The sequence below is a fragment of the Scardinius erythrophthalmus genome, assembly GCF_964197995.2.
Source record: "Scardinius erythrophthalmus genome assembly, chromosome: 16".
NCBI classification, from domain to species: Eukaryota; Metazoa; Chordata; class Actinopteri; order Cypriniformes; family Leuciscidae; genus Scardinius; species Scardinius erythrophthalmus.
Genome location: NC_138236.1, coordinates 16,481,925 through 16,508,411, shown reverse-complemented (window position 1 = coordinate 16,508,411; position 26,487 = coordinate 16,481,925). Strand labels below are relative to the sequence as shown.

Here is a 26,487-nt window from a genome sequence, read left to right as displayed (position 1 = left end):
TAATCATTTGTTTAGTGAGCACGGCGGGAGCACTCTGAGGTTTTAAATTCATCTGAACTCACAGCCTTATAATTTATATTTCATTATTTCGTGACATTTTTGTTTGCATTGAGGTAAACTGAAATTTTGGCAAGTGACTGACATTAAAAATGGCTTTTCTGTGGGCTAGTCTGCTTGTCCAATGGAAGTTTGCCTACAAATATTTGTTAGGTAAAAGTTCACACGCGCACGTATAATAATAATAATAAACGTGTATTGTCACTAACAATATGATTACAGTGATTATTTAATATAGTGGGGGGAAAAAACTAAGAGGCCTGCACTTATGTGCATTTTGCTATGATCGATCAACTCGTTTTATAAATCAATGCCAGCTAACAAAATAAGGACATTTAAAATAGTTTCATCAGCTCTGGAATTATTCTGACACGAATTATATTTTAATGCGCTAATTTCCACTAGTAAGTAGCGTAATCGACAACATGCCCTACCGTTTGATTTCAGAGAACCTCTGACAAAGAGTCAGAAGATTAACTTCTCCTCTCTCTCTCTCTCTCTCCTGGCATGGACTGTACGGCTTATGTGTATACTGTACAAGCGAGGCCGGGGGAGCGCTACAGTGCAGCCTGCCGACGTCACCTCTCCCATGGCGTCACATTGACGTAACGCATTCCAGACTCTCTATGTACAGCCAGACGCTTAAATGTGCTATTAGACTTTCTCTCGCTCAGCGCGCGCCACATAAACAAAGGCACATTGCAACTTAAGCTCAGCGCATCCTCTCCGTTACTAACGCCGACTCTGTTATAGTGGAGCTGACAGAACCACGGAGTACTTTTTTCTTCTTAGTTAAAAGGAAAATCAGTCAAATAATATTTTTAATGAAAAATCCATCAACTTTTGCGACTTTAAAACCAACTTCCATTCAACCACTATTTTCAGTTTTTACAAATTTCTGTTGGATATGCACAAGGAATTATTAGGGCTTTACAAACATATGTAAAGACGGAACCTCAACAGAAATCAAGTAAGTAGGAATTTTATTTAAATACGCTTTATAGAAAAAGCGCACAGATGTAGCCCACACGCATTGAAATGTAAAATTATTGACAACATGCTTTTTGGCTGATTTTTGTCATTTGTATCGCGGTCTCTGTTCATATATTTCTGCATGGCTTTATGTTATAGAGAACTTTCTTGTCCGGACCTGTTGAATGTTCGATCCCCACCGCGTAAATATAGCCTAAACTGTGTTGTAATCGAGCGATGTCATTGTAGATGGACGGAGTGAATCCGAATTTAATTTGCGAAAAGTAGCCTGTAATATTCTCTCAGGTTGTCATGGAAATGGGATGCCTCTTCCTCACCCCGGTGAAACCGCTGTGTGAGCTCGCGCGGGGCCGGTAGAGAGTCTCGTGAGATGCGCCCGAGTACGGAGCGAGTGTCGCGCGCTCCGCGTTTCTTAAAAGCGTGACTTAATATTGTACGAATGTTTATTTATTCGTTTGTAGTATCTGGGTTAAGAATAATTTTAGTTGTTTGATCTAGTCTCATCAATATTGCTTTGCCACGTCTCTATGAGATGACTACACGAGCTTCATTCATTCTGTCTTTAAGCAATACGGAAGGACCATGCGCGAATATAGTGAAACAGGTATTTGCACAGTAAACAAATATAAACAGTCATAATGTCGTCACGAAAAACTAAAGTTTTATATTTACCATTATCGCACTCTTGTTCTCACCAGAGTAAGGTGCTAACAACATATTTGTAAAGCCATGTTTCCCTGCTGTCAGGAGACTTTTCTGAACAGACAACATGACTGAATTTATACAATGTGACTGGGCATATTGGGAGTATCTTTGTGGTGTTTACAATCTTATGTTTGGTAATTATGAATTGACACCGATACACCCAAGAAACACGCTCTTGTTGTGCTTTAAAAGTGCTTTCTTTCACTGTTGTTTATGGTGTGAATTTCAGATCAGCTAAGCACGCGCTGCAATGACACTTGGGCACACCTTCATAAACGTTAATGACAAAGCTTAATAGTAATACAGTGGGTAATCTATTTCTTGCCAGAATATTGAGAGTGGTGACAGAACCGCCCCCAAGAGGTAGGTTATATGATACGACAATAGCCTTGCTTTGATCAGAGCAGTGATCCAAGTGAGTTGTATACTAAAGTTTTATTCCAAAGCACGCGAGATCAGGTCACGAAGTAGCCTAGACAGAGGCTGGTAAATGCTCTGTCTCTTTCCCTCAGGTCTCTGTCCCCATCGGGTGTCAAATCCCGTCTCCAAGCTAATTTACTGTACTTGTTTTCCCCCCCATCCCTTTATCTCCACTCTCTCCCTTTCTTTGTGTGTTTGCTGGAAAGCCTCGATCCCGCGCGCTTATTGAACGCAGAACGGAGCGCCTCTACAAAGCGCGTGCTTCAGTGCTCTCTCGCGGTTCTCTAGGTTACCGGGGCACATGCGGACCTGCACGCTCTGTCAAAATCACACATAACCTCAGAAGGACAAATGGTTGAACTCAAAAACAAACATAATAAAGTCTACAGAAAGCTTCCAGCTTCATAGTAGTTGGCTATAGGCTGTGTTTGAAATAAAATAGCTTATTTATAAGGCCGCTCAAAATTCTATTTTTTGTTGGCCTATATTTTATTGTCCAGACTACAATTGTCAATTAAATCATAAATGAGTGTCTACAGTTTTAATATTCCCAAACCATGAAGGTTTCTAGGGTTTGTTTCTGGCAGTTTTAAGGACGAGAAAGACCGTGCTCATTTCGAGGGCTGGCTTTGTGTGAGCGCGCCTCTGTCAGGGAGGGGGCGCTAGTCGCTTTTAAAAACTCTTCGGTGGCGCGCTTGGGTTTTATTTGACCGAAGACGGGGATAGTCAGACTTCGTTGAGTGCACAGGTGAATATTGTCTAACTGTCACTGAGGTTGCTATTATTCTGAGCTAATGGAACAAAAAAAAAAACTGCATGGAAAGATCTTTTATTAGACGTCCAGAACGGTTCTATATTCATGCTCGAATGCAGCAGCAGAAGGGAAAAATGAAATATTCCTTTAAATATTGCATATATAGACATGTGTGAGATTTAGTTTTTAAACAATGTGCTTTTGTGCTGAAACAATGTTTATTACCTCACGTCTTCGATGCATTTATTCTCACTTGTCGGTTTTTCTTTTTTTCATCGAGTGTGCTACAAGACAGTTTTTATACAATTTTATTCGTACTTGTTTTTTCTTTTTTGATTAATGTTGGTTTGTTCCCAAAGGCTGCGATTGAATCGTTGTCAAAGTTGTATTTGTATTATTTCTGTAGGCTAAAACAAGTAGCCTACAACTTTGTCTAAGTAGCCTACTATTTTAGTATTTGTGAATAGAATTAAGGAGTATTTTACTGTTAACATAGGCTACACTGAACATTTCATGAGACTGTTTAGTGTGATTTTCTGATTTAAGAAAAATGACCAGTAAACGAATTTGTATAGCCTAACCCATAATGCATTTAATTCCTTCAGTACTTTTTGCATCCAATTGTTTAAGGGGTTAGATTATTGTAAAACAAAAACAAAAAATGTATTTGCTAAGACTAAGGATGTATTAGTATCTTATTGGCTTGCACACTTGTATTTGAAGTAGCCTATAAATAATTTTAAAACAAGTTTAACCCAAGTAGTCTACCCTATACGAAAAGTCTGAGTGTGTCTATATTATTTTGCAGTTCACTGTGTGTGTGTGTGTGTGTGTGTGTGTGTGTGTGTGTGTGTGTGTGTGTGTGTGTGTGTGTGTGTGTGTGTGTGTGTGTGTGTGTGTGTGTGTGTGTGTGTGTGTGTGTGTGTGTGTGACTTTTTGTCGTAGTGAACTAAAGCATTCTGTGTTCCCGATTGCAGACAGCGGTTCGGAAGAGCGCCAGCTGCCCAGGTCTGAGTCCCGGCTCCCGGATCCCTCACCCGCCGCGTGCGCTGAAGCAGCCTCGAACCCCAGACGCGTGCAGCCTCCAGCCGAGACACCGACCACGATTCAGCGAGCAAAAGGCCAAGCAGGTACCACAGTCTCTGTAAACAATCTCTCTCCACTCTGGAGAGCTTTTCCAGACATAGGCTAGGCTACTTGATGTGTATTGCATATTTCAACTTTTTATATTAAGCTAATACATTTCTAGTTTTAAGAACATCACATTTACTTAATGTAACCCGACTTGGTAGTAAGATGTTTGTTTTGTTTTTGTTACTAATTTTGAATAGGCCTACCCTATATGCCGATGAGCGTGCTGTTACACTTTGGTTTGTCTTACTTTGGAAACATGGAAATTTCAGGAAATCTCAGGGATATAGGCTACTTTTGTATCTAGCCTACCAGCTAAAATTTTAATAAAACAAAGTTTTCTGGTCTGTCTGTAAAGCAATATGCTAATCAGTTCATATAGAATTTTGATATGGTGTAGGCTAGTTTAAACTATTTTTTTTTCTTGAGAGCTTGTTTGTGTTTGTAATTGTCCCGGACATAAATGCTAATAACCGGACCAATAACTGATTTTTAATGGCACTGTCGTTTCTCCGTACAACATTCCTCAGCAAATTGCATTTAATTATATATAGCTAGCCTATATATATATATATAAAAAAAACATTAATCGCGCAGATGGTGGTTGGATATTTATATGGCAGATATAATTTTGTTCCAATTAATGAAACGAGCGCAATCTATATTGTAGCTTCCATTTAATATTTGCACCCAGTAGTATCACAACACACTGTCTTCATGGTCATAACAACCTCGTGTGCTGCTGTTAGAATAGACTGTCCATGTTGTCTTAGTGCATAGAAAGTGAAAGTTTGCGCAAATCAATTTGTGCTGCCTGATGTGTTCCACTGATGCGTGTTTGCTTCAAGAGCAAATTCAAACTGGTTAGCGTGTCATGTGCATTTATTTATTTATTTTGTCGTTGATTTTTTGTTTGTTAGATCTATGGCACTCTGACAATGAACAAGCGATCACAGTTATTGGAACAGCTGCATTTTGTCCATCTAAAATGCACACCTCGAGGTTAGAAACTGTTTCATCCCTCTAAAGCGCTTTCTATAAGCCTGCGTGTGTATTTGTGTGAGGCTCTCTGTCTGGTGCACGCACACACACACACACACACACACACACACACACACACACACACTCACTCACTCACTCACTCACTAGAGCTGTAAAGCATCGTTTCAGTATGACTTTATGTGGTCTAGACCTTTTAAATATTTCGACTTTTTTACGTTATGTTGGCTGCGTTTTCATTTTTATGATCCGTGTCATGGTGAATGTGGAAGTGAGGTAGAGGATCGACGTGCTCTGGGGTTTGCACGTGCACAAATAAAACCATAAACGGATACACACAAGAGATAGAATCAGACAGAAAGTAAAGTCCTGTTTTTTTTTTCTGTGTAAAGATTTGTATAGATTTACATAATTTGAACTGATCTTAAGTGTGTCAAAAAAGACACCCAACCCTTGATTGGCTAACTGCCATATTTGAGTTTAACACGATCTTCAAATACCAAAAATACTCAAAAGCAAGTTTATCAACATAGCTGTGCTTATATCGCAGGCTGACGTAGCTTTTTTTTTTTTTTTTTTTTTTTTTTACTTTGGGGAATATGTAAAAAATATATTATTATTATTATTATAATTGCAAGTGTAAAACGAGAATGAGATGACAAGCCTACTGGTCCTGTAAAACAATTGTCTTGGGAAGGAAATGTTCATATCTCAACTGCAATTTTGAAAGATATTTTTTCTGTGTGATGTAAGTGGTGTACAAAAGTTTGACTCGTTTTTGCAAAGATCCATCCAGCGCGAGAAAGACTGACCTCAAACCATTCATTCAGTCTCCATGACCATGATGATGAAGGGGTCGCACCGGTCGCACCCGCCCGCGCTTCAACACCTCTGACGTAAACCTCTTCTCTTAAATCGCGAATTGGTGATATTATAAGTTGGGGTAGCCTATGACATGGATAAAACATAAGTACTGGCAACATTTATCACGTTATTGTAGATTTGCACAAAAAAATCTATTTGGTTTAAAACGTTAGTTTATGGTTAGCTGTGCGCTAGGGGCGCTAAAAGACTATTTGGATTGCGCGCGAGATCAACCACAATTGAAAACCCTAACAGAAAATGTAACAGAAATTATTTTAACTTTAAACGCTTGAAAGTCATTTAATAATTAGAAGCTGCACTGAAACATGTAGCCTAGGACACCATTTAATAGTTTTTTTTTAGCTGCAAACGGTTAGCCTACTTTCTATTGATATCCAAATTGAATAGGCTACAAAGAACAGCAGGTTCATACGAATTTAAAATTGAAGCATACATGGATAAAAATAATATAGCAACATAAGTTATTATTACTAAAATTAATAGGCCCATGCAGGATAACAATGAAGTTCACTGTTAATTTGAATAGCATAAAAGTAAACAAAACGTAGGCAATCAATTCTCAAAGGAAAGTTAAAAAAGAAAAGAAAAAGATTGTAGGTAAGCTCTGTCTGTTGATGTGCAATGCAGTATCATTTGAATCCAGTGGTGTGACAGAAATGTCTACTGACATTAAACTCACTGTTATCCATGATGCTGTAGGCTATGCTGTGCGTTTGTGTATTGGCCTACGTAGGCAATGGAACGCGCGCACACCGGTCCGAGTCATCACAGGTAAAGAGGCGTTCATAATTGATAAGCCTCCTGATTTTACTAAACACACATGACGTGTTGGAGGCACAAGGATTACGGAGTCACTACACGACAGCGTCAATCCGACGTCGTGTCTGTTTACACTTCCCACCTAGGGAAAATAAGCAAACAAAGGACACGCACACACATCTCCTCACGGACTCAGGTAACTCTGCACAGACGCACTTAAACAGCTGTGTCAAGGCGCACAGTTGTAGGTTATATAACTTTGAGAGCGCGCGCTGGCAATATGGTTTTCCTGGAGCGCAAAGCTGGCTCTGGATACAGCCTACTAATTAACAGAAACAAGGGAGTTCCTCGTGGGTTTTAATAAGATCATTTTATTTCAACAGGTGCTTGGTGCACATTTATTTAATAAACGATTAATATTTATCTAAAAGCGTTTGGTTAAAACTTGTAGCTGTTATTTTTTTGAAAGCAAGTGACTAAACTCCTCTTTTTCTGTCTGACCACGACGTGCATATTGTTTTGTGCAGTTTTTTTATGTTCACATAAATGCATTTATTATTATCCCAAGTGGAGGAAATATAAAGACTGTTGATGGATAATCAAAGAATGATTTGTGAGGTAATATGTGTGCTCCTTGGGTTGGACTGTGTTTGCTCACAAGAGTGGCATGACATTCAAATCCAGAAAAAAACTGCTGAGATTAACGAAATATTTTAATAATTGGGATCATTATTAATGAAATAGTTTATTCTGTAATCATTTACTCACCCTTATGTTACAAACCCGCATGAATTTCTTCAGTGGAGATGTAATGTCAGCCTCAGTAACTTTCATTGCATGTAGAAAAACAAAAAATAGTATGGACTTGTAATAACTTTGGGCTCCACTGAGAAAACCATACAACATAAGTGTAAGTAAATAAGTAAATAAAGTATAAAAAAATAAAAATTATTCTGCTTTTTGTAACAAGTGAGAATCCAGGCCATGAATGAGGCGTGTATTTATTTATTTATTTTTGCATGTGTGCCCACCAGCTCACAGCCTAACCCATGTTTCCAGGAATGGTTTATCTACTAACTTGGTACTAACAGAATAGTACTCAAAATGCCATGTTTGACATCACATCCTCTGCACACCTGAAGACAAAATGAATCCAAAAGGCAATATGATAGACATTAAGTCTGTTTCTCGTTTCTCTCTCCCCGTCTGTATAGACATGCCCTGCGTTCAGGCCCAGTACGGCCCTGCACCTCATGGGTCCAGCTACTCCGCCCAGTCCTTTGGTTACCATGGTGACTACAGCGCTGACCTCATGGCGACAGACTACGCGAAGTGTGAGCTCGGTGGGGGGGAGATCTCGGCGGCCGCCGCCACTACGTCCCTGCCCAGTTTTAATGTGTTTGTGGAGGGTGGCTTCGAGCCGAAACCCTCCTGTCTGTATCAACTCCCTCCTCAACGCCCTATCATCAAGAAGGAGGTGGAGCCTTACCCACCCATGTCAGCATCCGACGAAGCAATAGCTGGAAGCTCCATGTACTTTAAGCAGTCGCCCCCTTCAACGCCCCCCACGCCGCTTCACCCCGGGCCACCCAGCAGCTCTTTCTTGTGGGATGAACACAGTCTTCCCCCTGTGCCCCAGCCCTGCTTGATTGAAGGCCCATTGAAGAGCCCTCGCTTCCCTCATTTCTACGAGCAGACGGCCCCACCATCCACCAGCGGCTACGACACCTCCATCGGCCTTCCGCTGCGCCCTGAACGCTCTCCGTCGTCCTCCTCTTCGTCTTCACATGTGCCACCCAGCCTGGACACACACACACACTCACACGTGCACTCCCATACGCACTCGCACTCGCACATGTACCCGCTGAACATGGGTAAGCCGGGAGGCCTGGCGTTCCGCTCTTTGGGCATGGGCCCGTGCCCGCAACTTCTGGGAGAGAGTTTGCCATCGCCGCCCAATCGCAGCAGCTCCGGAGAGGGTACCTGTGCGGTGTGCGGAGACAACGCAGCCTGTCAGCATTATGGTGTGCGCACCTGTGAGGGCTGCAAAGGCTTTTTTAAGGTAAGAATTCAGCATCTCTGCTGGACAGAGGTCTTTCATTTTCTTATAACCCTCACCCAGATCAGATTCAGACGCACCCAAAGTTCCATCATTGTCACTACTATTTACACGAGTATGCCATTTGCAAATGCATAATAATCCTTATTGACACACACTTTCACTGAAAGAATCATACAACAAGTTATGTTTAATGCAAATAGGAGGATTCCACTGCAAAATAAGTGACTCACGTGTACTCGGGCCTTTAAAGGTATAGTTATATAGGTATAGTAGCACCCTCAGGCTGTTGAAAACCTGTAAAACTCCCCTTTTTTTTTCTTGGAACACAAAATATGTTTTCTTGGAACATATCTTTTTTCATATTTTGAAAAAAATTGTTCATACAATGAAATTGAGTAGAGTCAGATGTTGTTTTAGACCAGTGGTTCTAAGATATTTTCTGTATTTCTGCTGTAATTATGACAAAAAAGCTTGCTTTCACACTTTTTTTATTAACTGAAACTGAGATTATTAATCAGTTAAATCAATTAACCAAGATCTATTTTTTTATTCCAAAAGTTTCAAGAATGGTAGTTATTGAGGGGTAAAAAAAAGTTTTTTCCTGCATTTTAATTTAAATTAGAGTTAATATGAAGAGTTCAGATGCAAAAGCCTCTAAGTGCCATCTGAAATTTTCTTCTAGAATGATCATTTTTATCAAGCTCGTATATTTAAGTTCAGTAATTTCACTTAAATGGCAATGAAAATTACCTATGAATTGTCATTTAAGTGAAATTACTGAACTTAAATATACGAGCTTGATAAAAATGATCATTCTAGAAGAAAATTTCAGATGGCACTTAGAGGCTTTTGCATCTGAACTATTCATATATTAATAATAATTTATCCTGTGACCCCTTTGGAAGTTTGCTGAGGTTCCTAGTGGGCCCTTGGTTGAGATCCACTGCTTTAGACCCCACTGACTATCACTATTTGGACAAAAACAATTCTTCAAAATATCTCTTTTTGAGTGAACTATACCTTTAAAACACAGATAAATAAACTCAACTAGTGAAAGACATGACCAAGCTTAGGTCAATTGAAACTGACAGGGAATACTTGCCAGTTAGGAAATCTCTCATTTGGATTTCCCATAATGATTTACATTTTTTCTTTGTGTTGCATATGATTGTAGTATTGTAGAAGCTGAAGTAGGTGTTTGCAGTTTATGTTGATTGATACGTGTTCCTCAGTGTGTGCTTGATTTGAATAGCATGTCTCATTGTGTATTTGAGTGTGTCTGTCATTAAATGGAGTGTAAGAGGGCCGTGCTTGCTCTTTATTGTACAGTGTGTGTCCGTTTTTTTGTGTCTCTTATGTGTCAGTGTGGCCAGGGTAGTGTTTGTTAATTGTGTATTCATTAGTGGTCATTAGTTTTGTTCTTGGTTTGAAAGGAGCTCTTGGCTGAAGAGCCTCACGCGGCTCTACACCGATCGCACCTCATTCTCTGAGTGTGAGGCTCAGGGTTAACCAACCATTGTAACGCACTCCGCAGGCGTTTGAAACAAGGTTAAAGCCCACCATGTGAATAGCGATTCTTCGGTGAGATGTGTGTGTATTTGTTGTTTCGTTTTGAAGAGGGGGTTGGGGGTTACGGTCTATACGACATACAAGAAGCATTTGAGGCTGTACAGAAAATAATTTGAGCACAAAATCCGAAAGATTGTTTAGTTTCAGTTTCAGAGGCACAACTGTGACAGGTTTGCTCAGCCTTTTCATGAAAGCGTTGGCTTGTGTGTACTGAGTGTGAATGTGTGTGTGCATGTCTTTGAGTGCTCTCACAAATCGTCTGAGCGGCGGTTGCCACGGCGTCTGTGAGGGTCGTTTCCCTCGGTGACCAGTTAGAGGTGTGACAGCGGCGCGCACTTAAAATACAGCAGCTTGGAGCTGTAGCCAGAAACACACACACACACACACACACACACACACACACACACACACACACACACACACACACACACACACACACACACACACACAGAGACTGAGGATAGTCTGTAGCATAGAAAGTTTCAATAGGGATTCAATTGAACAGTTACATTGAATATTTGGCATTTATTTCACATATTTGGGATAAGTATTATTTTTAATTTGCTTAGGTTAATATTACAGAAACCGTGAGAAGACTTAAAATATACAGAGACTGTGCTGAAAGACTGACAGTGAAAGTGAAGGAGCGAGAGTGGCAGAGCTGAAATAATTGAAAATGGCCTGTGGTCTGGTGCTGAAATAAATTATGCCTCTTTTCAATTAGTTTCACAATTAGTTTTTATTTAGTAATTAATAAAAGCAGGGGTTGGTAAGCCTGAGGCTTTGTAGCTATTACTGCAACACTGACATACACACACACACACACATGACATCCACAAACAATGACATATGCACATTGGCAAGTCTTGCTTATTTTTTATGCATTCACACACTCGTCACCCCTAACTCGCAAAACACACTCTCCATTTAATTATCTCAGGCAACTCATTAACTCACAATATAAATATTAGCTGGTGAATTTTAATGCAAGCCGGTGTTTTGTTTGACAGTGTATAGCTTTTGTCAAACTGCTAACTCTCTTTTTTATTTTTTATTCTCATAAATGTGTTTTTATACAATAGGGTTTATTGTGATATTTATGCACATTGATTTCTAGTACATTAGTTCTTAAAATAAAAGTCTAATGGTATGTGGATGCATTTATCCACTAAAATTATTCAGATTTTTCCCCTTGCTTTAGTTTTGTTCATTAACAGGCCACTAAATCATTTCACTTATGATTCTACTTTACATCTGAATACAAACTGTTTCACAATGAAAAACAGCAAATGATTGGCAAAATCTTTTCTCTCTATCTTGCTCACTCGCTCACATCCCTTAATTTCACACCATTTATTTGGTTTGTAATTTGCTCTGTGACTCATAGCGTGCTCCGAGTGAGAATATTTATTCTGAATATTTACCTAATGGAGGGTCAGCACAGGCTCGTTCATTCACAAAACCTCCACATTCAACCCACTTCACTGGAATAAAAGTTTAACAGCTCTTAACTGCTAGGAACTGAATTAAAAGTCATCTCCAGCACTTTCCTTTAAGCTTTGCATTTGTTAAAACAGTTTCGACAAAGATGTGCATTTGTGCCGGTATTATGGCATTTCTAAAGTGCTGAAAAAGAAACACACTAAAATGTGCTCGATTCACAGACGTAGTCATTTTATAATACAGTCTAAGTGAGCAATACACGCAGACACACATACTTAAGCAATTAATGATGACCCAGTTCCACCTCTCCTATTGAACAGCCATACATGCACGTCTAATTACACACCCAGAGGAGAGGGCGAGAGAAGATAGTCTGATCATCTCTGATTAGGGGAGGAGAGGACGAAGAGAGGGGGATATAGGTTCCCTAAGGGGTTTTAATGCACGACAGAGCCATTAGCACATGTTACATGTCATGAATCCTCAACTGCTTGTCTTTTCCAACCCTACGGACCCTGCTGTGCACTGGACCACAGCTCTGTGTGTGTGCGTTTGTATATTTGTGTGCTTGCATGAGAGAATGATGGGAGTTAGACAATAACAGTAGGTTTTTAGTTTTTCCCTTGTCATAGACTCTTAATTCTTTATTGGAATCTATGGTTCCATGAAGAACCTTTAACACCTTTTTAGGTTCTTCTGATTATTAAAATGCTCTTTATGTTAAGAAAAAATGGTTCTTCTATGGCATTGCCATGAAAAGCCTCTTTTGGAATCTTTATATTTAAAGGACTGTAGTGTAAGTTTTTCAAGCCTTTTTCCCATTAGTTTGTTGGGAGAAATTGATATATGTGTTCGGAAGTTACAATAACCTCAGATATCCTTTTCCCATTGAAAAAAAAAAAGTCGGAAACCTATTGTAACCGTGACAATTTTGCACTGTGACATCGTTTAGAGCATAAATAAACACAAATACACATGCACGTACACACACAGAAGACGTTTCAGTCACTTAATGGCCGTCATATGTACAGCCGTTTATCTCATTTTATGAACATCATGAGATGTCTATTCATCTAGCGAGCTCCTGCAGCAATAAAACCTTTGTTTTGAGGACTGTGACAGAACAGAATCTGTCACAGTCTGAACCGGTTTTGCATTCACATAACTCGTGCATGTGGTTCAGAGGGAAACAACGAGGTGGGTGCTTTTTTTCTGACTAAGCCCAGGGTGTTTTCGAGATGATGTGCTCCACAGGTTGTATTTTAATCAAGTCTTACTGAATCAGTGTGAATTTAGCTGTAACTGAGTATAGACTCCCCTAGCAAACAAGAGCATTTGCGTGCCCACTGGGAGATTAGTCCACTCTACTATGCTGCTGTGGTTTTGTGTTCAATTTAGGTGAAATATAAGAAACCGTGCAAATCACATGGATAACGTGTGGGTGGGTGGGTGAGTGTTTCAGCTTCACCTGACGGTAAAATTCCAGCTTCCTGGGAAAAGCAGGTGGTTTAGTTGATTTCGTTTACACCTGTTGGAAACAGCTGCGTATTTTATGAGGTTTCTTTATAGTTTTTATTGAAAGTGTTTTTTAATAAAAACCAAAAATGAAAGTGAGATTAAACTGAAAAATACATGACAAAAAACTTGAGTGGGCCACTAGCCATTAGCCGCTAGTCACTTGATATACAAAGATATTAGTATTAAACTGTTTTTAAACTGTTTTAAAAAGAAGATTATGAAATTCATAGATGACCATCATGAAGGCTATGTTACCCACTTCAGTTTAACTACTAGCAGCCTTGCTAATTGAATAACTGCACAATGAAACCAGAATTGTTGATGTACGCTTTAGTACTATTAAATTGACTGCAGTTGTACCTTGTTAAAGCATTGTTTTTGTTTGTTTTGGATATTACATTAATTACCGCAGAACTTACTGGTCTCACGCAAGTGCTTAATCTTTTGGCTCAGCGGTAGCACGTGCATTTGATGTCTGAACCTGAAGCTTATTCAGTCTTTTTCCTCTTTTCTACTGTTTTTAGCGGCGGGAGTGCTCGCAGATCATTTTTATTTTGTTTTAATAAGGTCAGTAATAATCGTGCATATCCAGCCGAGGAGAAAACAACTCCAGGGGGGGTTATTGCAGAGGCACGATCCGCCAAAACCCCGAGGTGCCGTGAGCTGACCCGCGAGTTTCACAAACAATTTTATCACGCGGCCCGGGATGTCTCGCGGGAGCGGCCTCAGCACGCTTTGCACTGATCTTCATTGTCAGTGGCTTGCGCTAATAAAATTGTCCCTCCTGCAGGCAAGGCATGTTGGGAAATTAATTTTTATCTAATTATCCTGATGGAGCCAGAGCTTTTTCACATTGTAATTAAAATCTGACCTGCAAGCTTCTTTTTTAATTCTTAGCCAAAAACGGGATCAAATTAAATAAATGAAATGTTTAGACTTGTTAGCTTATTGTTTTCTTCTCCTTCCTTTTTCTCTTTTTATTGTCGGTGGCTGCAGAGGACGGTGCAGAAGAATGCAAAGTACGTGTGTTTGGCCAGTAAAAACTGCCCTGTGGACAAAAGGAGAAGAAATCGCTGCCAGTACTGCCGCTTCCAGAAGTGTCTCAGTGTAGGCATGGTGAAAGAAGGTATCAAACACACACACACACACGCACACACCTATAATATGTGTCTGGCCAAGCCACTCAAGACAATTATCACACAATAGGCCCTGGTGTATATGACCTCGGCTGGACCTCTGGTTAGAGACTGATGTAGAGGAGATAGACACACTTTATCTTAATGACTTAAAACCCGCAGATGCACACACTACGCTCAAGAAGCAGCGTGGATTAATACAAATTCAGGGCATAGCTGGTTTGGTTGCTTAGTATGAATGCATGAATTAAACTAATGGAGGTGTTTACCGGCAGTGCTTCGCCTCTACAATCACTGCATATCAGCAGCTTCAGAACCGGTAATAACACAACACACAGGACAGTCACAAGCACACGTGTTCACGGGGAAATTTAATTCTTGTAGAATTTAAGCATGAATACCATGTACCGTGGTAATATAGCAATAACATGGTAATACCATGTTATTTAAAAAGATCACACGTTAGATCATCTTAACCACCTCGGTCGGTGATTAGGACAGACATGCGTTGTTCTTATTATATCTCACGTTAGCTCACTCAGTTCCCTCCAAGACCTGCAATCGTGCAGCTTTCAACTGCCCCCTACTGGTCAGCCAAGCATTGTTGAGAGAACTAGAAAAAGGATTGAGAGAAACTTCAGAAGTTTTGTTAAAAACTGCTAAAAAGACATGTTTATGAAGTATAGGTGTCAAGTACATTGTCGCAGGTTGTGGAATTGCATTATATGATTTGAATGATAATTATTTAGATGTTTAATCTGTGTTCATTGTCTAAACTGTGTGTTTGTTTGTTTGTGTGTTTGACACAGTGGTGCGCACAGACAACCTTAAGGGGAGGAGAGGTCGCTTGCCGTCTAAACCAAAGAGTCCCCTGCAGCCAGAGCCCTCGCCCCCATCACCTCCCCTCAGCCTGCTGAACGCACTAGTGCGGGCCTATTCCCAATCTACACCACGAGAACTAGACTACAGTCAGGTACCTGAGTGTGGGGAAATACTTTTCACAAATCATTGTTTAACCATTGGTTGCATGAATTATTACGTTACAGAACAAAAAATCTTACTTTTACTTCAAACAACAATATAACCATTCCTGATTGGTATTTAATTTGATTTTATTACATTTTATTTTCCCAATCAGTTAAAAAGATTTGAACTTTTGTGTACTGCAATAAATGACAGTAAAAATTGTTGACACGCTTTTGTCATCTATTTTGAATTTATAAAAATGTACAAAAACACAACCACACTGAAGAGGATAGTCATTTAGAACTATGAGAAAGATGGTCACTGATGATGGGTAAGACCCAGCATCTTCCCCTAAATGGTTAAAAATGCAAAGAGTTCATTACATAGTGGTTGTAATGAATCAGAGGGTTCACCATCCATTGGTATCACCCGAAAATGAGTAATTGTGATTTGTGTGGAATTTTTATTTCTCTCTCTCTCTTCCTGTAGTTCAGTGCGGTGGAGCCAGTGGGTCTATCTGAGTCTCAGCAGATCCAGATGTTCTACAGAGTGCTAACCGGCTCCATGGAGGTGACGCGCTGTTGGGCCGAACGTCTGCCTGGATTCTCTGAGCTTCACCACAGTGACCAGAACCTGCTCATTGACTCTGCCTTCCTTGAGCTTTTTGTGCTTCGCCTCGCTAACAGGTACATGCAGACACACACAGATCTCACATCACACAGACTTCTAATGTAGACTTCCAGGGTATGACTCTGACTTCAAAAGTACACAATCTAATAACAATAGAGCTGGGTAATATAGCAAAAAAAAAAAAAAACAAGTATTTTTCTGACTCTGATTATATTCTGTGTATATCTCAATATTTATGCATTTAACTAATATTGCTTAAAAGGCTATTTTTTTCAGGGAGAGGTTCAGTGACTTTATCCAAGTAGATTCAAAATGTATAATGTAAAATGTAAAAAAATCTAGTTTCTTTACTATTGTTCACTAAACAAATATGAGGACGAATTATATTTAATGTCATTGTTCTGAAACAAACAGTTTGAACTGATTCACAGAAACAAACTCAACTTAAATCGCCTTTTTGCTATTAAAGTTGAATCCGAGATGCCAAATAGTGCATCAGAATCATCAAAATATTCACAGTGTTGCTTAATATTACATTTTAACACCAATATATAATTAATATTTTCTATATTGCCCAGCCCACTTGCAAATACTCTGTATAATATAATATAGAGAATAAAGCCTGTGATAATATCCTAATTAGTCATTTTCAGTTCTGTTCAGAATGGGTACAGCTGTGGGAGGAAACGTTAGTTAGCAATTACACTCTGACTTTACACTCATAATATCTCATAGCAACTGTCAGACTATGACAGACTTTTCTATGACTTGCTATTAATGATGTCGTAGAAGTCTCTTAGGATTTTCTTTCTGGTGTAGAAATTAGATCGAGGTGTAAAGTTTCATAATGACTGTGAAAAAATTCATTCACAGGCACTGTCAGGATTTATATTGTGTAATATGCTGCAGTCGCTACTAGTTACATTGTGACTTTCGATGCAACAATGAGTGTATGTGTGTGTGAGCGTGAGTGTGCGTTCTTGCTCTCTATTCAGCACTGTAAGGTTACTATGGACACTGTGTGGAAGATCCTGTGGAATTCACTTATTTAAGTTTATTGGTTAACAGCCTGGCCTAAAGGGTTAGTTCACCCAAAAATGAAAATTCTGTCATTAATTACTCACCCTCATGTCGTTTACAACACGCAAGACTTTCGTTCAGCTTCGGAACACAAATGAAGATCTTTTTGATGAAATCTGAGAGCTTTTTGTCCCTCCATAGACAGCTACGTAACTATCACTTTGACGCTTCAAAAAGTTCATAAAGAGATCGTAAAACTAATCCATATGAATTGAGTGGTTTAGTCCAAATTTTTCTGAAGAGATACGATCGCTTGATGAACAGTTTGAATTTAGGCTTTATTCACATATAATCATTCATCAACTCACACATCAGTTGTGTAAACGGAAGCTCAAGCATGTTTGTTTGGCGTGCAATGCATCATTCTCGTGTGTTACGCAGCAAGTTTCTGCAAAGAGGCTTGTTCTTGCGCATCAAGCAAGTACGGTTAAACTTCTGTTTAGCGGTAGTTGTGTAGCTGTCTATGGAGGGACAGAAAGAAGATCAAAAAGATCTTCATTTGTGTTCCGAAGACGAACGAAAGTCGTACGGATTTGGAACGACATGAGGGTGAGTAATTTTGACAGAATTTTCATTTTTGGGTGAACCACCTTTAACCACCTGCGCCTCCCAGGACATTAAGTGTGGCAGAAACAGCTCTGTTTGATGCTTACTTACATTCCCCAAACTCTTGCATATTATTAAGTTTGAACGAGACAGTTTGAATCCAGGCTAGAAGTAACCTGTTGTTTCTTGACTTTAAGTAGAAGTGTGCGTGTTTGGATGTGTCTCAGTGACTCAGTGACATTCTGATGTTGCTTTAACAGGAAGTGGATTTTTTGTCTCAGCTCAGCTGCTCCCTGTTGAACTATCTCTGGTGCTCTTTCTGTGTTTCTCTCTCCCTCTCTGATGGTGTAGGAGCAGGTGCGAGGAGGGAGGGCAGTGGGTGGTGGCGTCACAGCCTCAGTAGGGAGCTGCAGACTTGGGTTCTGACTCATTTAAGTGGGGGGATTCATCCGGGCTTACGTCATGGACACTCGAAAAACTTAGAAGATACGCGCTCACAATGTGTGGCGACTTCACAATATGGGCGAACTTGCACATTTTCCGCTCACAAACGTTCACAGTTCTCACATGTTTTGAAAATAGACTCTACACCACTAAAACACACACCAGAGAATGGAATCTGATGTGGCTCACTAATGCACACATGCACATATCACACCACACGGCCGCATTGAGGCTAATGAATGAATGGATGGCAAAGAGATCGACTTGCTCTGACGCAAATTTAAAAGGAATGTGCGCGTTTCCGTCCTCAAGGGTGCTGTTGTTAATTTTGTTTTGTAATAATGAGGAGCTTTCACTCGGTCTGTGTTTGCTCACTTCCTGTTTTCCCTCTTTCTCTATGCCACTGTAGATAATAGACTGATTGCAAACTGCATTTTTGAACCCTTCCTAAAGGGCCCTGTTAGTGAAGGATACATCCAAGAAAGTAATTTCGCTGTTTATGATCATGTGTTCCTGGGTGGTGGATCCTCATGATTAATTTTAAAGCAAGGATAGTTTTTTAAACTATGCAGGTTATCTTACCTGCAATTTAAAAAAGTTTTTGAAAGAAGTCTTTTATGCTCACCAATGCTGCATTTATTTGATACAAATATATTTAAAACAGGAATATTGTGAAATATTTTTTACAAATTAAAAGTATTGTTTTCCATTTCAATGTATTTTAAAATCTAATGTAATCCTGTGATGGCAAAGCTGAATTTTCAGCATCATTACTGCAGTCTTCAGTGTCACATGATCCTTCAGAAATTATTCTAATATAATGATTTGGTGCTCAACAAACATTTCTCATCATTATCAATGTTAAAAACAGTTTTTTTTTTTTTTTTGTGAAAAGCATGATACTTTTTTTCAGGATTTTTTGCCGAATACAATGTTCAAAAGAGCAGCATTTATTTGAAATATAATTTTTCATAAACAATGTAAAAATCTTTACTGTCACTTTGAATACATTTTTTTTTTTTTTTAACTTTGAAAGTTTGAATATAAGACACAAAGAGGCAATTTTATTTGCTATATCAATCTTAAAGGTATAGTTCACCCAAAAAATTAATTTCTTTCATAATTTACTTACTCTCATGTTGTCAAAAATAAATATGTATAAACAAACTAACAATAATTTAATTAAAAATGCAGTTTCTTTAAGAGCTTTAAGCATACATTTTGCTGCTGTTATCAAGGTAACTTTCCGTGATGTACATCTCCATGTAGGGTATTCCAGACGCCCACATACAAGAGCGTAGAGCCCTTCATAGTACTCACGTCAAGTGCCGTACTGGAATGAATAGGCAAGGCAAAGTGATGCTCACTTTCCAATATCACATCACCAGCAGCTTGTTTGAGGGTTCTGTACATTCAAGTGTAGTGGCGTAAAACCATTAGACTGCATTAATGAAGCACACATTTGGATTATTTACCCCACTGGGTTTCAAAAGATGACTCTCAAATATTCCTCCTCGCCGTATTTCCCTTCATCCTCTTCCCATTACTCCTCCTCTCCTCGTCTATACAAGTGTGTGTTTTCGTGCAGACTAATGAAGAACAGTTCACGCAGCAGAAGCCAGCACTCTACTGGAAAAAAGAGAGGAAGTTTTTCTTCCTAAATTGCAGGGTTGAGAGCGAAGGGCTGAAGACAGACCAAAAGAGAGAGAGGATGAGTGGATGGAGAAGGAGAAGAAAAAGTAGAAGAGAGCGATGGATGAGTGGAGAGCGAGTATTTGGGTGTTTCGCTGCAATTACACACAAACGTTCTTCCTGAGAATACAGTGAGACCATGAAGATATAAAAAGGACAGAGCTGAGAGAGAGAGAGAGAGAGAGGGAGGGAGAGAGAGAAATAAAGAGTATAATCTCAGGAATGTTTTAAAAGCTTTAATTGGGAAAGCTTGGCATAATTAGGTCCATTCCTATCTTTGATGTGCTCTTCCCTGTACTGGCTTTCATTTGTCGCTATGGTAATTGTTTCCGTGCAGTATGTCTTAAACGCAGATTCAGCGGCCAATCGGAACGCAGATCATCATCACATGAATCAGAGAGAGGTGATAATCAGCGTGTGTGTGTGTGTGTCGCAGCAGAGACTGTGTGTGCTTTCTGATAGCGTGTGTGGCTACGTACAGAATTAGAGGTTTGCTAAATTGAAACAGGTACCTGTTCTGAAGGGAATGAGAACGGCGATTAATTAAAAGATGAAAGGCGGCAACTGAACTCGTGGCTTCAAACAGCACCTTGAAGCAGTATAAATAACAACAGTTCTTCATCTAAACCCCTCTCTCTCTCTCTCTCTCTCTCTCTCTCTCTCTTTTGCTCAGGTCTTTGCTGGCGGACGAGAAGTTCGTGTTTTGCACGGGCCTGGTCCTGCACCGGCTACAGTGTCTGCGTGGCTTCGGAGAATGGCTGGACTCCATCCGAGACTTTAGCGCTCACCTGCAGGGTCTCAACCTCGACATGCCTGCGTTCTCCTGCCTGTGTGCCCTAGTGCTGCTCACAGGTAACACACAACCTCAGAAACACACTCTCTATGCATTTCACACACACATTCACTTCCTGTCGTTTCCTTTTTCCTGTTGTCGTTCTTGTTTTTGTATATTCACACCCCTTTTGTCCGGCTGCTAGCAGTCGTCACAGTGATCACAGGTGTGGGGCAGGTGCTGTCAGAGATTAGGTTTACCTGGACAGCAGAAATAATCCCCCATTAATCACACACAGCAGAGACACAGAGATGGTGTGAGGTTTGTGTGCCTCTCCTCTATGAGCACAGGTGGAGTTAGTTGATTATTGGTTGACAAAGTAGGACAGTGTGTGTGTTTGGGCCAGCAGGTGCTCGAGTCTTACCATGCATTATTAACACAGAGGCTAAACAGCAGGTCGACCTATATACAGACCAACACACCTTTCACCCCACACACAGAAACATGGGCACATTCTGGCAAGCATGAAAAGAATTGGAATACTGCATAAAAAGTGCTGGATGGAAACACAAAGATCAAATCAAATTAAAAAATGTTCATAAAAAGACGTTTTTAAGGTGACATAGTCACGTTGTACTTAAGTACTAAGTAATATTAACTAGATTTACTTACTATAGAGTTACAGTTAGGTTTTGGGTTTGGTTTGGGGTTAGTTACTTGTAACTATGCATCATTTACTGTTATTAATATATGTAGTAACTTGTAACTACGTCACCTTAAAATAAAGTGTTACCATCAACTTTAACGCTTACTTGAAGTGGATGCATTTTTTAAATTTACTATTATTATGATGGAAACACATTTATGAAATAAATTCATAGATGTGTTTCAAAAAAGCCAATAAGGAAATATTGCATGGGATAGAAACATTGCTTAATTCACTCTTTTTTTTGCTCATGAAATTCAGCTAGTCATGACTGAATAATTCTCTTAGAGAAGAAAATAGTACACGGGATAGAAACACTGCTTTTTATATTGCAATATTCAAATTCAAGTCATGTGAATGAATAATTCGCTCAGAGAAGAAAATATAATGCTGATATATCAGATTTCTCACATAAAGTAAATTCACAGCTTGAATGGAAACATGCTAATGTACGTAAAACATTTAAACAATGTGAAATCTAAAAAAGATAATCAATTATACATTATCGCATTCTATTACTTCTGTAATGCAACATTGAATCTGCGTATTTAATGAGGAAAAAAGTGACGCTAATGGAAAAGCAGACTCGTTTCAGAGGAAATGCAAGATAATACACTTTGATTAAAGTAAAAAATAAAAGTTTTTTTGAATAATTTACAATAAAAACAAGAAAGTAAATAGAAACCATTTTGCTCTCATGTTGACATTAAAGACCGCAAGAAAACGAAACGAAATTAAAAAGATTTATATGTGTATATATGTTTATCAATTTACTTAGTCACCCACCCAGCGTCCAATCTTCACCACCCTTTTCTCTGCCACAATCTACAGAGGAATGTGTGTGTGTGTGTGTGTGTGTTAGCCCCTATGGAGCAGCACTTAACTCTGTAGAGGAATTGAGTGCTACTCAGCAGAGCTGTAGTCCCTACCTTTCTCTCTCTCTCTCTCCACTCCTCCACTCAGTCTATCGACCCTCTAAAAGTGTCTGTGGTGAAAGAGTGCCATCGATCATCCCCCAGGAAAGAGGGAGAGACAGTGAAAGCAAGGGAAAAAAACAGCGAGAGTGAGAGAGCACGTAAGCTGAATGCAGTGACAATGGGAGCAGCTCTAGACATAGATTTGGAACACACATACACACACGCATAGATATATCCAAAGCAAGCCAGCACCCTTTGCACTTCCTCTGTACTCAGAGTTGTTTGAAGTGTGATAGAGAGTCACCCTAGACTGCTGATTAGGGATGAGAATCATAAGAAAAAAATAGTTATTCATATTTAATATAGATTTAATTGAATGTAATATGGAATTATATAGAGAGAGAGAGTATGTCATTTGTTCATGATATGAACTGCACTAGGCACTCAATATGTTTAGTGATTCATCAGCATCAGTGATCTAAATTCAGATAAGATTCAGTACTTTTTCAAAAATGGGACGAGATCTGAATAAAAAAATGGTTCTAAATTCCTAAACCAACGACAGATATTGCTACTGTAATACAAAGTGAAAAAAATTAGTTGTGTGTCTTTATGGGATGTTTCTTTTCTCCCAGTAGTGCAGATGTAGTGACATTTTAAACTTTTTTAAAGTACTCAACCTCTTTCTCGCTCTTTCCTCTCATTTTAGAACAATGTCCTGGTCTGAAGGAGCCCAAAAAAGTGGAGGAACTGCAATCCAAACTAATCTGCTGCCTGCGAGATCACCTGAGCTCGGTTTGCGCAGGAGGTGCGGCTTCAACTGGCAAGGCCACACCCCCAGTGGGAGCTGTTCTGGGCTTGAGGGCGGAGCTTCGATCTCAGCGTACGCAAGGCTTACAGAGGATCTTCTACCTGAAGCTTGAGGACCTGGTCTCACCCCCGCCACTCATCGATAGGTTTCTGGACACCTTGCCCTATTGATATCCACGCCCACTTTTGCAGACCACTGACACGCCCACAAGCTCACTCAGACACGCCCACAGCGGCTATAAACTCACCCTGGGAAGGGACAGAGCCAGTAGCTAACAGTGATACTGAACTCGATTTCCCAAGAGTCCCCAAATCCTCACAGGAAGCAAACGTGTCTGAGGAGAAACCAATCATATAAGCGCTTTTAATCTCTGCTCTGCGCCTGATAGTGTAGATACGAGGCAGGGTTTGAGCTTATCTGACATAACACGCACTGGGAATGAGAGCGATGCCCATAGCTCAGTGTGCCACGTCAGGAGAAGTATTACGATGTGAGAATGTGTGTAAGTGTGTGCGTGCGTGTGAGGACGCACACTTTACGGCTCCTTTGCAGGCGGTCCAAAAGTTCCACCACAATCCACCTCTATGACAGCAGTTGTGTTCATCACAAACATACACTCACAGACACACAAGAGCACGCGAACTGTCCTTTCACACATACGCACGGATCCAAAACGCCAGCTTCAGATGCCAGATTATGACATATCAACTGTCGTTGGCAGAAACGAAGTGGATGTGTGTGTGAAAACATGTAGGAGTGTCTCTGAGGGAGGCTTTCGCCAAAAAGACAGAACGACAGAGTGCATTAATGTCCAGAATCACAGTTGATCGCACCCCCAAAACCTGCAAACAAGTGCAATTTACTAAGTGCTATTGTAAACGACGAGAAAGAGAGGAGAGAACGAGGGAGTGTGTGTGTTTGTTCCAGTCCTATTTCAAACTCTAAATTATTTTAATACTAAGACTCGCCTTGTAAGGTAACGGTTTCAATTGAGATGATTTAGCCCAGTCTGCGCACTAACTTTTTAATGACGAAGTTCCACAGACTTGAAATTACTTTAGTTTTTATTATTATTATTATTATTATTATGAAGAAGAAGAAGAAGAAAAAACCAAGGGATTTTAGCATTAGGATAACAGACTAAAAAGAATAGAATTGGCCTTTGAGCACTTATAAAAACAGGAAGAGGAGGAGGATAAGAGAAGGCCGGTGAGATGCAGGTGCAGAGAGAGGATGGAAGGAATGAAACATTCCGCATTCATGCTCATTTTTGTATGTTTATACTGTCTTCGCCATTTATTAATATGGAGGACATTGTTGCAAAAATGTCTTTTATATGTACAAAAAAAAGTAAAAACGGATTATATGCATGGTTTTCTCCTTCTCGCCTGTGCTTGTATTTATTTTGCAAAGACTGCCGGCTCAACAAGGGCTTGAACACACGTACTGACTGGGCGTTCTCGCTTACTTTATCATATGGCAGCAGTTTGAACAGATGAGAAAGTACAAATTATATAAATATATAAATATATATATACACAATACAAAACTAATATTTTGAAGTGTTTTTATCTGATAGCTTTTTCAAATCTTGTGGTACAAGTTGTGCATTGTTTTTTGGAGAAGAAACATGAAAAAACAACAAAAAAAAACATGTTTTTCAATGTCTCTTTTGGTTTGTTTAGTTTTTTTTTCTCTTTGGTTCACTGGAGGCTCTGTTCAGCACTTTGAAATCATAAAAAAACCTTCTGATTATTTGAGTGGAAGTGTCGTTTTTCTGTTCACCTCAGTGTATAAGCGTCAGAAGTGTTTTTCTCTTGAAGCTTGTGTTTGTTGCTGCGACTCAGGATGAGGCCGAGGGACTCCCCCTTTGTAAAGTTCAGAAAGCGTTGATGTGCCAGGTGTCCTTACTGTCTAATACCATCAAGTACCCTAATATGTTTATGGGGAGGGGGTATTCTGGTCAAGGTCCCCACTGCATTGAGCTTCAGTTATGAGATTGAGCTCGGGGATGGATTCAGATCATTTTGGGGGATTCTGACCACATCAGGCCCGTCCTCGTTAAGCCCCATCGATCCATGTTGTGACATTTCGGTGCAGAGGCGCACTCGCACACATGCACACTGACACGGCTGCTCTTTCTCTGTCTTCCTCCATCACCCTTCTAATTTGTCTTCGATTGTCGAAAGCAAAGCTGAGCATGCATGGGCATACATGCACATAAACTTACCCACACACACACACACACACACACACACACTATTTATTGTTTTGACATTAACTAAGAGATAGTAAGAAAAGGCTTGACCACACACACACACACACACAGAGGACATATGTAATCGGAGGATATTGATTATAACTATAATATATATTTAATAAATATATAATACATATTAATTATGTAGAATTATTTGTGAAATCTATAGCACATATATATGTATATGTGTGCGTACGTATATTTTTTATATACATATATATATATCAAGCTTTCAGAGGATGTTATAAACACTCTCACGTTGGCACACACACACTTAAGACAGGTGGATGGTAGGTTGGTGAAGCTGTCAGTCTGGAGGAGGGCAGATCGATTCAGAGTGACAGGTAGCCGACCCCCCTGGAGTCTTCATTAAAACCCTGTATTAGAGCTGCAGGGGAGGGGCACACACACACACACACACACATACTCCTCATTTCCCTGTAAGTATGGTGTGGCGTGTTTGTGTGGCTCATGATATATTGATTGGCTGTTAGGGAGGGTGTTGAGGGGATCAGCAGGGCTGGACTCACACTGTGGAGACTGGAAACAAAGCTTTAGCGGAAGAGCGGGACCGGGGCTCACACACACATGCAAATCATCTCTAATGCCAAAGAGCACATTTGCATTAGTTCAGATCATTCTATAGAACATGAAAATTTTCAAAAATAAAAGTTTATTAAAAAAAAGATTTGTCAGGTTATTTATTGATGCTGCTTGATTCTAATATGAAATGAAAAATAAAGAAATAAAATAAAGGTTTATTAAATACAAGATTACCTGACAAATCTTACATTAAAAAACTATTTTATATATTTATTAAAACCGCTTGATGGAGATAACATATTCGAATGGTCTTAAATTGAACAAGATAATCAAACTCTTGACAAAAGCTCTAACTCTACCTTTAATTCTAATCTTAATATTGACCTGTAATGTTGAATTCACACTCTATAAAACCAGTTATGACATTGCATAAAATTGCTGGTCAACATGAAAGACTTTCTAGTAGATGAAAAAGTGGGCAAAAGATCAAATAGAATTGTGTTGAAAGAGAAACCTGAGCCATATCTAAAAGTTGCAGATCACAGGTACCAAGAACAACACAGCAACCATATAGCTATGAAAACACTCAGAATGCATGGCAAACACCTCAGCACTGTACGTGGCACAGGCAAACACCAATCGCATTTTCTTCAGAAAATGTAAACATTTAGTTCTAATAGATTTTGTTT

At 39.6% G+C, this 26,487-nt stretch overlaps 1 protein-coding gene across 3 annotated transcripts; it reads left to right on the top strand.

Moving 5' to 3' along the window:
• The first annotated feature begins 747 nt into the window (after positions 1 to 747).
• Positions 748 to 24,807, top strand: nr4a3 (nuclear receptor subfamily 4, group A, member 3). Of its 3 annotated transcripts, none has more exons than XM_081389315.1 (9): positions 748 to 1,027; positions 3,907 to 4,059; positions 4,981 to 5,062; positions 7,918 to 8,765; positions 14,292 to 14,421; positions 15,241 to 15,404; positions 15,887 to 16,083; positions 20,463 to 20,641; positions 22,894 to 24,807. In XM_081389315.1, exons 3-9 carry the CDS (start codon positions 4,999 to 5,001, stop codon positions 23,163 to 23,165), a joined length of 1,854 nt encoding a protein of 617 aa, XP_081245441.1. In that variant the 5' UTR covers positions 748 to 1,027; positions 3,907 to 4,059; positions 4,981 to 4,998; the 3' UTR covers positions 23,166 to 24,807. The 3 variants fall into 3 exon arrangements, with proteins under 3 accessions (XP_081245441.1, XP_081245442.1, XP_081245443.1); XM_081389317.1 differs by lacking the exon at positions 748 to 1,027 and adding an exon at positions 2,899 to 2,923; XM_081389316.1 differs by lacking the exon at positions 4,981 to 5,062.
• The last annotated feature ends 1,680 nt before the right edge of the window (positions 24,808 to 26,487 follow it).

Bases quoted from the DNA above. Each gene is read 5' to 3' on its own strand.
- nr4a3 (XM_081389315.1), top strand. From the start codon at position 4,999: ATGAACAAGCGATCACAGTTATTGGAACAGCTGCATTTTGTCCATCTA. The intron at 5,063-7,917 runs GTTAGAAACTGT...CCGTCTGTATAG, and splicing joins TCTAAAATGCACACCTCGAG to ACATGCCCTGCGTTCAGGCC. The intron at 16,084-20,462 runs GTACATGCAGAC...TCTTTTGCTCAG, and splicing joins GTGCTTCGCCTCGCTAACAG to GTCTTTGCTGGCGGACGAGA.